General features: G+C 33.3%; 1 protein-coding gene across 1 annotated transcript; it reads left to right on the forward strand.

Annotated features, from left to right (window-relative positions):
* LOC123701733 (protein 4.1 homolog) lies at positions 1–12,867 on the forward strand. Its single transcript, XM_045649243.1, has 8 exons — positions 1–162; positions 8,586–8,711; positions 9,149–9,296; positions 9,968–10,084; positions 10,441–10,621; positions 11,129–11,281; positions 12,093–12,278; positions 12,658–12,867. The coding sequence occupies exons 2-8, from the start codon at positions 8,589–8,591 to the stop codon at positions 12,773–12,775; spliced, it is 1,026 nt and encodes a 341-aa protein (XP_045505199.1). The 5' UTR covers positions 1–162; positions 8,586–8,588; the 3' UTR covers positions 12,776–12,867.
* The last annotated feature ends 512 nt before the right edge of the window (positions 12,868–13,379 follow it).

Raw genomic sequence — 13,379 nt, forward strand, 5'->3', positions numbered from 1 at the left:
GACTATGGACGGACGCATACAAATTGTAAACTAGTTTACCGCGTATTTACGGAGAAAGTGTGACGTAATTTCAAATTAAATAAATAAATAAAATAAAAAAGGTGCAACAGTCAATGTGGATTTTCGTGAGAGTATTAGTGATTTCTGGCGTTAAAAATTAAGGTATGTTCTTTAATTTTTATTTAATAATGTTGTTTGACAAGTTTAAAGGCCGCTGCATACGTGACGGGATTTTACCCGGACGGGACGTGACGGGAAGTTTTGGAAACATCGTTGCATACAAAATGCGTTGCATACAAAAGGCGTTGACCGCGGTTTCCCGCGTAACGCATTCTTGTTTTTTTTATGCATTTTTCGGCACGAGACGCGCGTTTAGTGCCTTTTATTATGTAAATAAGTTACCTAAATAGAGTTATTTTATTCTCATAATTATTATACAATACTCGAATAATATAATAACTTATTACAATAGGATGCAAACACCTATAAATTATTTAATTTTAATTTATAATTCGAACGAATTTGTTAGGTAATCCTTATTTTCTTTTATTAAAACTTCAGATTGTAACAAAAGGGTTATAATATTACTTGGGTTAAAAAAAAACACCATCTTAAGCACTATCTACTAAAAAATGTGTAGAGGTTCCTATCCATACTAATATTATAAATGCGAAAGTAACTCTGTCTGTCTGTTACTCAATCACGCCTAAACTACTGAACCAATTTGCATGAAATTTGGTATGGAGATATTTTGATACCCGAGAAAGGACATAGGCTACTTTTTATCCCGGGAAAATTACGCAATCCCGGAAATCCCACGGGAACGGGAACAATGCGGGTTTTTCTCTGACTGCGCGGGCGAAGCCGCGGGCGGATATCTAGTAAAAAATAAATATTAAATTCCGATCGTGTACCTATGGCTGTTCCTAGAATGCGATGCGACCCACAGAACATAATATATGTATAGAAGAGATGTGCGACCTCTTAGTTTTTTCTATGAAAAACGTAAGATTAAGATTAGTTAATCTGAGATTAATTTTAGATACCTAAGTACCTACTTAACTAAGAATATTGTTACTAACAAGTGGACCATTGATGTTACAGTGAATAAATGAATTAATTATTAATTAACTCTTTTTACAAATTTTGATGGTATCGGTATGTAGGTAAGTAGGTACATAATTATTTTCGTACAAACACGTACATACCTACTTTAGATTTTCCCTTGAAGTAATTTTTAACATTAATTAATTAGAATTAAAGATACCATTCACTATATATTTAAATTATAATAAATTAATATTAGTCTAGATTCTAGAAGGTTAAATAAATCGAATTTGTAACTAAATTAAAAGCAAATTCCAATAAGTCTGAAGGATACGAAGACGGCATGTTTGATTAAGCATATCATGTCGTTAACCTTTAGACATTCATAAGGGTCCCGGTGAAGGGACTCCATACATTTAGTCGCGTCTTTTTATGTGACAAAGAAGATATTACATTTATTTTATACATACATTTATTTATTACCTAATATTATAAAGCTGAAGAGTTTGTTTGATTGTTTGTTTGTTTTTTTGAACGCGGTAATCTCAGGAACTACTGGTCTGATTTGAAAAATTCTTTCGGTGTTAGATAGCCCATTTATCGAGAAAGGCTATAGGCTAAATCATCACGCTAAGACCAACAGGAGCGGAGCAATGCGAGTGAAACAGCGGGGAACAGCTAGTATAATATATAATTAATGGAACTACCTAGGTACAATATGAAGCTAAAGAGTTTGTTTGCTTGTACAAGCAAATCTCAAGAAGTACCTACTGGTCCGATTTGAAATATTATTTCAGGTGGTCCATTTATGGACGACACAGGCAAGAATAATATTTCCGCGAAGCAGTTTGTTATGAAAAGGTCTCTATCGATTCGACGCCTCAAAACAATTAGACCTACACGATTATTTAACCTTAAAACTTACGAAATCTAAGTACATAGGTAATTGTTCTTGTAAGGATCAATTGCAACACTAATTTTAAACCGCAACTGTTCTAAATTATTTTGATACCTATCTTATTACAAGGTAACCGCAGATTTGTGGTATTTTGCATACATATTAAGTTTTTACCCTCTTTATTTTGATACCTGTATTGAAAAACTTTATAAAATACATGATTTATGACATAAAATCGTATCAAATTATCTTACAATGTTAGATTTAAAACATCTTTCCTCAATTCTTCGGTTCGGCAGTTCCGGTTACTTTAATCAGAGTAAAAACAAAACAATTTAAGTACGTGAAACTATTGAAGGGTAACGAACAACGGTTTGATCTTGGTATTAGGAGTTGTACCGAGAATCAATAATGGAAAGAATTGTTTTATCCGGTGATACTTTTACAAAATATATCCAATACTTTAAAACATCATTTATACTACGAGTAGGTACTAGGTACTATATACGAATTCCATACTTATATTATAAAGCTGAAGAGCTTGTTTGTTTGAACGCGCTAATCTCAGGAACTGCTGGTCCGATTTGAAAAATTCTTTCGGTGTTAAATAGCCCATTTATCGAGAAAAGCTATAAGCTATAATATATCATCACGCTAAGACCAATAGGAGCGGAGCCACGCGGGTGAAACCGCGAAGCGCAGCTATAGTTAATGATTTATGAGAAAGAACTGGATGAAGAATATTGGAAAACATATTACAAACGGCTGTGGTCATTGAAAATTATATCCCTAATCTACTTTGAACGAACTTTCATGTTTACAGTAAATTACGAAATATTGCTACGTACGCAATGGGTTATCTTGTTATCTATTTTATCAAACACATTTCTAAATTTGTTGCACCATCCCGCTTAATTATAGTTTAGGACAATATACCTACTAAGGTAGATAAAGACGATAACTATAAGGAATAAGATGTATAACAACTAAGTATGCACTGTATGCTGTAGATTTTCCATACAATATGAGAAGCAGAAATCATGATTGTTTTGCATACAACTAAGATAATAATAAAAAAAAAATTGTTAAAATTAAAATTTTAACAGATCCAATAAATGATTTGATAAGTCTTTATTTTTACTATTAATATAATTTAACTACATCAAAATTCTCGAATTTGTTGTATCTAAAAAGAAAAAATCTACATAATATTATTTTTTCCTGTTTTTATTAAAAAACCAGGATAAATCTATAGAGTCCCCTCGCATCTTCAAATCGTCCGCAAACCGGCCTGATGACGTCACACAGGCGCGACTGACCCACTTGGTAAAAGCTCTTCTCTTACTCCTTTGGTGCAGTGGTTAAAGTAGCGTGAGAGGACTTGGGTTTGATTCTTGTTTTACACTTTATATGTTAATGTTAAGTTATATCAGATTATCTATACATATAATAAATCTGTAGAAGGGTCAATTCTGTACATTGAAAATATTGAAAAAATAAATAGCAGGGGGTGTTACTGGATCGATACCTAGCCCAAATATGTGATTAAAAAAATTTTTGTCTGTCTGTCTGTCTGTATGTTCAGGCATCACGTGAACACTAACGGTTCGATTTCGATGAAACTTGGTATAATTATACTTTATTATCCTGGGCATAAAATAGGATACTTTTTATCCCGGAAAAATACGTAGAAAATAAATAAATCGTAATTTTTCTTAATTTTTCCGCGCGGACGGAGTCGCGGGCGGAAGCTAGTAATATTATAAAGATACGGAACGTAAAATTAAAAGTATTTTTTTACATAATTCTCCTAAACACAGGTTGCCCAGTAACCTAGCTAGGGAAACATTGGCTTGTATAAATAATTGTTTTGGTAGCCTTTTTATTTATATTATACTTTTACATGAATATTAATTGTATACCTATTGTAATAAATTGTAATTGTAATTGTATGTATGTATGTTTAATAATAAAGAAATTTGAAATTTGAAATTTGAATAATATTACAGTCGACCAAAGGATGTAAGTACCTAGTAATGTTAAATTATATTTTGCATATGAATGAAACATAACATTAACCCTAGCTTTACATAATAATATTTTATATTTTGTAAAAATTGTTTAAAAATCAAATATTTATAAGTTTTGTATTCGTGCTCATAATTTCTTTCAAGCGTTAATAAATTACCCGCACCTTTTGACTCTATAGGTCATTTCTAAGTCAAATGGTCAATTCGGTCAATGACTCATGATTCTAATAGCTTAGGTATAAGGAATTTAGGATAATCTTCAATGGCTTTTTAATGGCATAGCAAGCAAAGCTATATGACGAAACTATAATAATATCTATCTATGAATATTTTAATAATACATAGTAAGTACTTAATTTATATTTTAGTAGTATATGTAGGTATAGTAACTAAGTAAGATTATTTTATTACTATAAACTCGAACTAAAAAAAAAAAATCATGCAGGTAAACTTTGAAAAATATTTTTGTAGGTAGTCGTTGATTTTAAAACTATCATCAAATCAATAACTTGCCGAAATCATTTATTTATTTTTATCATCCTTTTCCGAAGTCGGTTAAAGACTTTAAAGTACCTAGTGTTTATACAAAGGATTACATTAACCCCATAGAAGGGGCCACAATGTAATATAATAATTAAGCTTCTACGGTTTCCCTATAAAATACCAGGGAATCAGGAGACATGTGAGTCTTCCTATTGTACATAAAATATACGGAAAATATACGCAAATGTTTATGGAAATAAATATATTTCAATTCTAATTTATTATGTACTAGCGGTCCGCCCTGGCTTCGCCCGTAGTACATATTTCGCAATAAAAAGTAGCCTATGTCCTTTCTCGGGTATCAAAATATCTCCATACCAAATTTCATGCAAATTGGTTCAGTAGTTTAGGCGTGATTGAGTAACAGACAGACAGACAGACAGAGTTACTTTCGCATTTATAATATTAGTATGGATTCGAAGCGCCAATAATCAAATTTTGTTTCTTTTTTCGTGAAAGAGCAATAACAAACATCTTTTTTGGGAAATTTCGCAATTATACCAATTATATTATCAGTCAATATGATATTTCCTCAGCTCAAGCTTTTTCATTCATCAATTGAATTAAGCGCTATTCATTCAATACTCTGTAGGCAAATACTCAATATAAATTCATATTTTTTAACAAAAGCTCTTTACACTATTTTTGGACTTATTTTTACCGTAAAACCAATTAACCCAGAAATTCACGGAACACTTAAAAACGGATTAAAATCGCTATTTATCACTCAATAAATTATGTATTAATACCTGACTGCGAAAGAAGGAGGGTTATGTTTTTCGAGTGTTCGATGTATGTATGTATTTGGCACGCCCTAGCCCCTACAGCTCAAACCGCTGGGCGGATTTTGATTATGAGGTGTCGTTCCCGTCCGATTAGGGCCCTTCTGGCCTCCTCCACTCAAGCGACAGCTCAAGCCGAGGTTGGTGGTCCCCGTCAAGGGGGGACGCCCTTGTGTATGTCGCTACCAGGGTGAACCTTCAGTTCACCCCCGCGTCCGCGTTAAAATGTAGAAGCCCTTCTGGCTAACATTGAGAGACACCACACACAAAAAAAAAAAAAGAGGTGTCGTTGTAATCGTCTGAATATGTGGCTTCATAAATACGCAGTTGGGTTTTTCTTTTCATAATAATAGTAATTCTCGTCTATCACAACTATTAACTTTACATCTACTATTATAAAGCTCAAGAGTTTGTTTCTTTGTTTGTTTGAATGCGCTAATCTCAGAAGCTACTGGTCCGATTTGAAAAATTATTTCGGTGTTAGATAGCCCATTTATCGAGGAAGGCTATAGGCTATAAATCATTACGCTAAGACCAACAGGAGCGGAGCCACGCGGGTGAAACCGCAGAGCACAGCTAGTTGAGTAATAAATCGCATTGAAAATCCGATAAAATCTATAATATTTTAACTCGACACCGTCCTTTGGCGCAGCGTAACGTACGGTCTACTATTTCAGGCGCACTGCCAATACACAACAATATAAATGAGTACCTACATTAAATTATACTCCAGTTATATTTATTTAGCTGTTAACATTACGAGTTTATGTTTCATATGAAAACATTATGTGCGAGCTTTCAAATGCGTCTAAATTTATGTTTATCGTGTTTCGCAAGGTTGAGTATAAGTACTGTGTTCGTTTGATTCATTGTTTTACGTCAATATTAATCGACTTCTGAAGAGATTCTCCGTTTTGCTGATTTTTGAAGCTAAACAATGAACGTGTTTAGAATTCCGTCATGTCTCATGTAGATATGAAAGGATTTTGAAAGGTCTTGTATTTTATAGTTTCTTATTCGTTCTTTAGGTGACAATTGGCGCAGTAGTTATGACAAGCCAAGAAAAAATCGCCTCACTCTATCGACTCTTACCTGCGTTACTACATACATTCTCTATTATTTTTCTATTCAATAACAGAGGTTCTAGCAAATTTTTCTTTAGAAACTGCTCTTCCAATGGCAACTATTTACTATGTAATATGATACAATTCTCTACTCTAGTCAAGTAAATAAATATTTGAGCTTACATAAATCTGTCCTAAGGGCTAAGGGTAAAAATGATTTGGAAAGGTCAAGTATCTACTTACTGGCTCTTAATCGACCTCCACCCTATATTGATTTAGCTATTTTAACGACACTGAACCATGACAATAGATACAATGGACGTAGAATCCTAAAGAGCTTCTTTTATAAGGGTTGAATGCGGTAATTTTGTTAAAAGGTATTTTGAGTGAGTTAAGTTGTATCGATGTTGATAAAACTTGCACTAACAAATAGATGAAAGCTGTTTAAAAATGGTTATAATTCGAAGTATTTTATTTTCGTTTTATCGCTGTTCAGCTCGTGTAGAATAAGATTACTAAGAGATATTATAAAGCTGAAGACTTTGTTTGTTTGTTTTGTTGAACGCGCATGAACTAAGTACCTAGCCACTTATTGGTTCGATTGAAAGATTATTTTTGCGTCTGATAGTTCATTTTTCGAGGAAGGATACTTAAATTAAACTAAGATCAATAGAAGCAGACCATCAATGAAAAATTCGATGGCAAAAATTGCTTAAAACTACTACTAGCTACTACTAAAGGTAATAAACCTTTCAGAGCAAAGAAAGTTGCGTGGATTGACTAGTTTTCTATGTATACTTATGTTATGTTTGTTTGTTAGAACGCGCTAATCTCAAGATCTACTAGTCGGATTTGAAAAATTCTTTCGGTGTTTGATAGCCCATTTATCGAGGAAGGCTATATAGGGTATACAGCATCACGCTAAGACCAACAGGAGTGGAGCACAGCTAGTAAATCATAATACGATTAATAGAAGTAGAGCATCAATGAAAAATGTTACAAAAATGGATAGAAATATCTCATAAAGTAAACGAAGTTGTGAGATTGGCTATAAGTAGTTTTAAATATAATTAGGTATATTATATATATACATATTATAGAGCTGTTTTGTATTAAGATATTTTCTTTGAACCATTGACGTGAATGTAAACAGTTTAAATGTTCGTCTGTCCAAGTGTCCATCCATCAGTGGTGGAAATCTTGTTTATCGGTGCTTTATCAATTTTATTGGTTGTGTAAAGAAATAGCTTTGTAGAAATGTATCAGAGTTGAGTTGTAGGAACATAAAATTAATAGATTCATCCTTGTTCACTAGTTTTAAATATCGTATGTGCTATTTTAGAATAAAATATCTATAAATAAATAAAATCAGCGTATCTGTGTATCCTACTATTGTCAAAATAACTGGTCTTTATCCTCTCTTTTTTCTCGATTAATCTTGGAAACATGGACAAAACGCAATGAAATTTCCAAGAAGGTAATTTTATAGCTGTAGATGTCATAAGATGAAGCTAACTGTGCAATATACATGATGATTAGTTATTCCATCTGGAATGGAAAATCTAATTACATTCATTACTGTTTTCACCTCGTAAATTGGAAACTGTTTAATTGATTAACATTCCTTAGACAAATTGTCTTTCTTCAGCAAAGCATTGCTTTTAGGAAAATCTTTTAAAATCTGTTGAGCCAAGTTGTTTATATTTATGAATATGCATATGAAACAAAACAAGCATTTAGCGACGCCTGCGAACTAAAATTTATTATAAACCACACGCCATACTACACTCCAGTTATTAGTTTAACAAATAAATAGAATGATCTAGTATTTAAACAACTATTCATTACGGATTTATTACTTACACGTTTAAATGTAATGTAAAAGGAAATTTCGCCTTATTTTCGCCGTCAATTAATGAAAGATCTCCTAAATAACTCTTGTAAGTTCTAACATGTTAATTATATTTTTGAAGTGAAACTTCTTCAGGCGCGTTGAGACTAAAATTTCAAGATCGCGTAATGGCAATACCGTCATATCCTAAAGTAAGGACACGATTTTGGTATCTTTGAATTTTGCCAAAGAAGTTTCACTTCTGACACGTCTTATGCTAAGCAGACGCTCACGCTCTTAATAATTATGTAACGTTTTGAAAGTGTATTTTTATAGGTTCCTATAGCGCAATTTTAATTGTATTTTTAATAATAATTTTACAAACAACAGACCATGCGAGAAAGTCTCCGAGGGTTGGCTTCCGACGACGGCACCAGCATGGGCCTGAGGCGAGCCAACTCTGGCAGAGTGAGGGTCGAACTGTTCAATGGAGAGCATATTACTGTTGATGTTGATGTAAGTACATATATAATTTCCTAAGACCTTTTAAATTTTAATATTACGCGTAGGTTTCTAAGAATGTATTTTTTTGTGTAACTTATTCACGAGATCACTGAACGGATTTTGAAATTTGATGATACTTGACAGAATTTTTGAAAACTACCCACACCTTTTTTCTCGAACTTATTCTTTTAAATTATTATTTGTTGTGTGTGTGTTTAAATGTTTTTCTTTCCATTCCATCCACGGCTAATATAAAAAGCCAAAATCTACTTTTATCATATATAGCATGTTAAATTTATTGATATAAACACAGAAAATGTTATCCCATTTTTATTAAATATACGCGAAAAAGAAGTCCCAAAATAATTTAGGTAAATAAATTTCCAAATATTGCTACAACTACACTTTTGAAATCAAATCCTCCATTTAAATGACACATTCTATTTCAGCGTAAAGCCAACGGCGCTGATCTTCTGGACAAAGTATGTGACAATCTAGATATATTAGAGAAAGATTTCTTTGGGCTATTACACGCACAGCGAGGAGACCCGAGGGTGTGGGTGGATTTGAAACGACGCCTGTCCAAGACCTTTAGGAGTAAGTAACTGTTATAATAACTCAGGCTCAGCGCGGTGATAGAATGGAGAAATTCCGTAACGAAAAAACCTCACGCTCCCCACTCCGATGGGCTCGGAGGTGTGGGCTGTGGAGTGTGGCTTGAAGGCTTAGCATGCAATAGCATTACCGCGGCAGTCCCAGAGTGCCACACGTCTTTTAAAAAAAAATTAAAATTCTATTTTCTGCGTAGCTCCACAGTCCACAGAACATGAACGTTTTATAGTTTGTAAGATAATTCTTCGATCGAGTTGGAACTTATTTATAGCTTATTAAAAAAACATGGGTATTTTTTTAAAGTGAAACTTTTATTACATCGTCTCAAACTTTTTGGTCTGTGTAGCGCATGTCGCGTGACGGTCGGTACCGTACGATAATTATCGTACGATGTTTTTTGTTAAATGTCTATACTTAGTGTGAAAAAAAGTTTCACTTTTACCGTGGTTTCATAAAACCACACAACATTTTTTTTCTATGTTTCCTTCTTTATTATAAGCACATATTTATTCAAGTTTAGGCTACATATGGGCATATTGGCTCCGACCAATTTAGTAAATCTAATAAATTATATAAATATCGTGACCACAACTACGTAGTTGGGTTATTTCTACCCAGATTTTTATCACATTATTATAATATCGCTGTCCTTACAGACGAACCATGGGACGTGCGTTTAGCTGTCAAATTCTACCCGCCAGAACCGTCAGAATTACAAGATGATATCACGAGGTATCAACTCAGTCTGGCTGTGAGACGTGATCTTATTGAGGGTGAGTTTTACCCGACTGAAAAGAGTGTTATGTTTATAATCGTTTGATAAACATTGTAGCATAAGAAACTTGATGCATTTTGTAACTCAGTTAATAGTAAAATAAACTAACATGTAGACTATTGAGCAATAAAAACACTATTGCAAAAAAATGGACATGCTAAAACTAATCCTACTTATTTGTCTATCAGCAAAAATTCACACTTTACCTGCTACAGAAGTGATTAATTTTTCATTTCGGTTTACACTGTTAAAATTGTAGGCTCCAGAAAAATAGAGCCCTGTCGAATATAAATAATTAAACAACTGATCTTGCTAAATGACAGATAATTGCAGTCTTTCTTTTACTTTTTCCAGGTCGTCTAACATGTTCCCAAATAACTTACGCTCTACTTGCTTCATACGTACTCCAAGCAGAGTTGGGTGACAAATCGGGTGTAGTAAACCCGACCGCACTGAGCGAGTATCAGGCAATACCTCTGCACGCTTTGAACGATAATCAAAGAGATAATATTGAACAACTGTATGCAAAGCATAAGTAAGTATTTTTTTATCTTATTTTCGTTTAATTTACGAGCTACTCGCTTCCAAGTAGAGTTGGTGACAAATTGGGTGTAGTAAACCCGACCACACTGAGCGAGTAAAGTTGAGTGTCTTGTTCTAGAATTTAAACAGTTTTATTCAGTTCCCTTTTTTAAAACGATCTTAATAAATGTCCATGAACTAATCCAAATTGTGTTGTCCCAATTAGTTGTTTTATGTTAAAAGTAATAAACATTTATTCATCCATCACAAAGTTCATTTTCATAATTTTAGTATGATTCAACAGGATTTCAGCGTTCTTCTTAATTATTCCAGTAATGAAAATAAAATCAAATCAAATCAAATCAAATCATTTATTTGCAATCAAACATGGTTACAACACAACAGACAACTTACATAATATAATAACTATAATATGTGGTACATTTATTGTGACATTTTGAATAATGTCTCCTAAAAAATATTGAAACTATTAACTTTTTGCAATAATTTCACCTTACAGAGGGCAAACACCGGCGGAAGCAGAACTAAATTACTTAGAAAATGCCAAAAGGTTACTACTGTACGGTGCTGAGGTGCACAACGCTAAGGATTCTGAAGATATCGATATTAATATAGCTGTTAGTGCGTCTGGAATCACTGTATTGAGGGATGGGTAAGGATTTTAAATTAATGATAATGTAGGAAATGAAAAAATTGTAACCAAGTCACTACAAAATTTATTGCAAACAATATAAATAAATGTGTTATGATAATATAAAAATGAGCTAGTGTATCGAGCGCATCTGTCAGAAGTGAAATTTCTTTGGCAAGATTCAAAGATACCATCACGCCACTTTGAAATTTTACTCCCAATGCGTTTATGAAAGTTTCACTTCAATATATAGGTAATTAAAATAAGGAGTTTGTTTGTTTGTACGCGCTAATATCAGGAACTACTGGTCCGATATGAAAAATTTTTTCGGTGATATATTATAGACCATTTATCGAGAAAGGCTATAGGCTATATATCATCACCCTAATACCAACAGGAGCGGAGCAATGCGGGTGAAACAGCGGAGCACAGCTAGTGTTTTATCAATGTTATTCTTATTAACTACTAGCGGTTCGCCCCGGCTTCGCCCGTGGTACATATTCACGTTTTCTCTATCTACATAAGAACCATCTTCGTACTTCAAGGAATATAATAAAAAAAATTATCGAAATCGGTTCAGCTGTTCTAAAGTTATGCGCTTACCAACACATTTTGTGATTCATTTTTATATTATTAACTATTATAAAATAATATACAAAAGATATTTTCACGAATTAATTAAAACAACAAAATAAAAATAAATAAAAAATATTGTAATGAACACCCTGTATTTGTATGTCATGAATAGATAAGGAACCGGTTAATGTAGTTACATCTTTTGTCTTCCTTTTTCTAATAAAATAAATAAATAAAAAAATAACCTCTATTCCAGTGTAATAATGAACAAATTCCCGTGGCCCAAGATCCTCAAAATCAGCTACAATAAGCGCACATACACACTGCGCTTACGTTCGAGCGAGTTCGATGAGTTCGAGTCGCACGTGAGTTTCCGCTTGCTATCAAGTAGAGCGAGTAAATCCTTGTGGAGATGTAGTGTGGAACATCATATGTTTTTTAGGTGAGTTTTTGTGGTTATTTGATTTGATTTGTAGATTTGAATTAAGCGTACATTATTTCGAAGATTTATATTTGCATTAAAAATTCTGTCAAAGTCGGTCAACTGATCCACTAACTGTTATTTGGTCGATTTGAACTGCAGAGCGCTTAGCACTTTAGCACGCCGCGCTACAAATAGCTTACGTTTTACAACTTAATAAGCAACAGACTCATGGCGGTGGCCCGCATTACGCAGTTCTTGCAAAACTTCTGCCAAAGCTCTAACTATATTATAATCATTTTTGTTAAACAAAATTAATGGTCTTGTTCGGTGTTCTTTACTTTTCATCCTTCAAAATATTATTGAGACACTATATCTGACTGACTGACATTATCCCTAGACGCGAAAGCCCCGTGGCAGTGGCCCGTATAGCTCAGTTCCCGCGGCTCGGCTCGCGGCGGCTCTCGTGCCGCAACACGCTGCGGCAAATACGCGACAGGTTGCCGAGACACGCGTGACGCAGTTACAGCTATATGTTATAAGTTTTTGAAAAAATATTGTTAAAACTTTTTTTGAAGAGAAACTTCTTTATCGGGGTTGAAAAAAATTTAGTGTAACATTTTTTCGTTACGCGTGACATTTTTCCGTTACGCGCCATCTTTTTCTTATCCCTACCACGCGTGATTCGACGTATTTCTGTAAAGTTGCATATATAGTAAATTATTTTTTGAAAAATAAGGTCATAAAGAAGTTTCACTTCTTAGGTGTGTACACTAGTACACGTACACATTTTTTTTTTGTAAAATAACGTTGTAAATCTGTTCTCTTGTTGTATTTGATGTAATTTCTTATTTTGATATAACGGATTATACTGACTAACTTACGTTACTACTGTAACACGCAACGACGCACGCGGGGTATCAGTTCGAAAATAAAAAGTATAGAAAAAATGTTTTTTTTTTTACAAGAACTATCATTAGTAAAAATTCACTTTAGGATGGTGATGAATATGTAAGAAATTGTAGTTGTGTAATGTCTTATATTATTACCTATGTCATTGTTTTAGCAATAATGCAGTATGAATTTCAGTAGTAGGTAATTATTGTTAACTAATATCAAATT

Source organism: Colias croceus, chromosome 22 (assembly GCF_905220415.1).
Source record: "Colias croceus chromosome 22, ilColCroc2.1".
In the NCBI taxonomy this organism is placed as follows: domain Eukaryota; kingdom Metazoa; phylum Arthropoda; class Insecta; order Lepidoptera; family Pieridae; genus Colias; species Colias croceus.

What these genes read in the sequence shown, in the direction of transcription:
- LOC123701733 (XM_045649243.1), top strand. Translation starts at nt 8,589, where the DNA reads ATGCGAGAAAGTCTCCGAGGGTTGGCTTCCGACGACGGCACCAGCATG. An exon ending in CCTGTCCAAGACCTTTAGGA is followed by an intron (nt 9,297 to 9,967) that starts GTAAGTAACTGT and finishes CTGTCCTTACAG; the next exon opens with ACGAACCATGGGACGTGCGT. An exon ending in CAACTGTATGCAAAGCATAA is followed by an intron (nt 10,622 to 11,128) that starts GTAAGTATTTTT and finishes TTCACCTTACAG; the next exon opens with AGGGCAAACACCGGCGGAAG.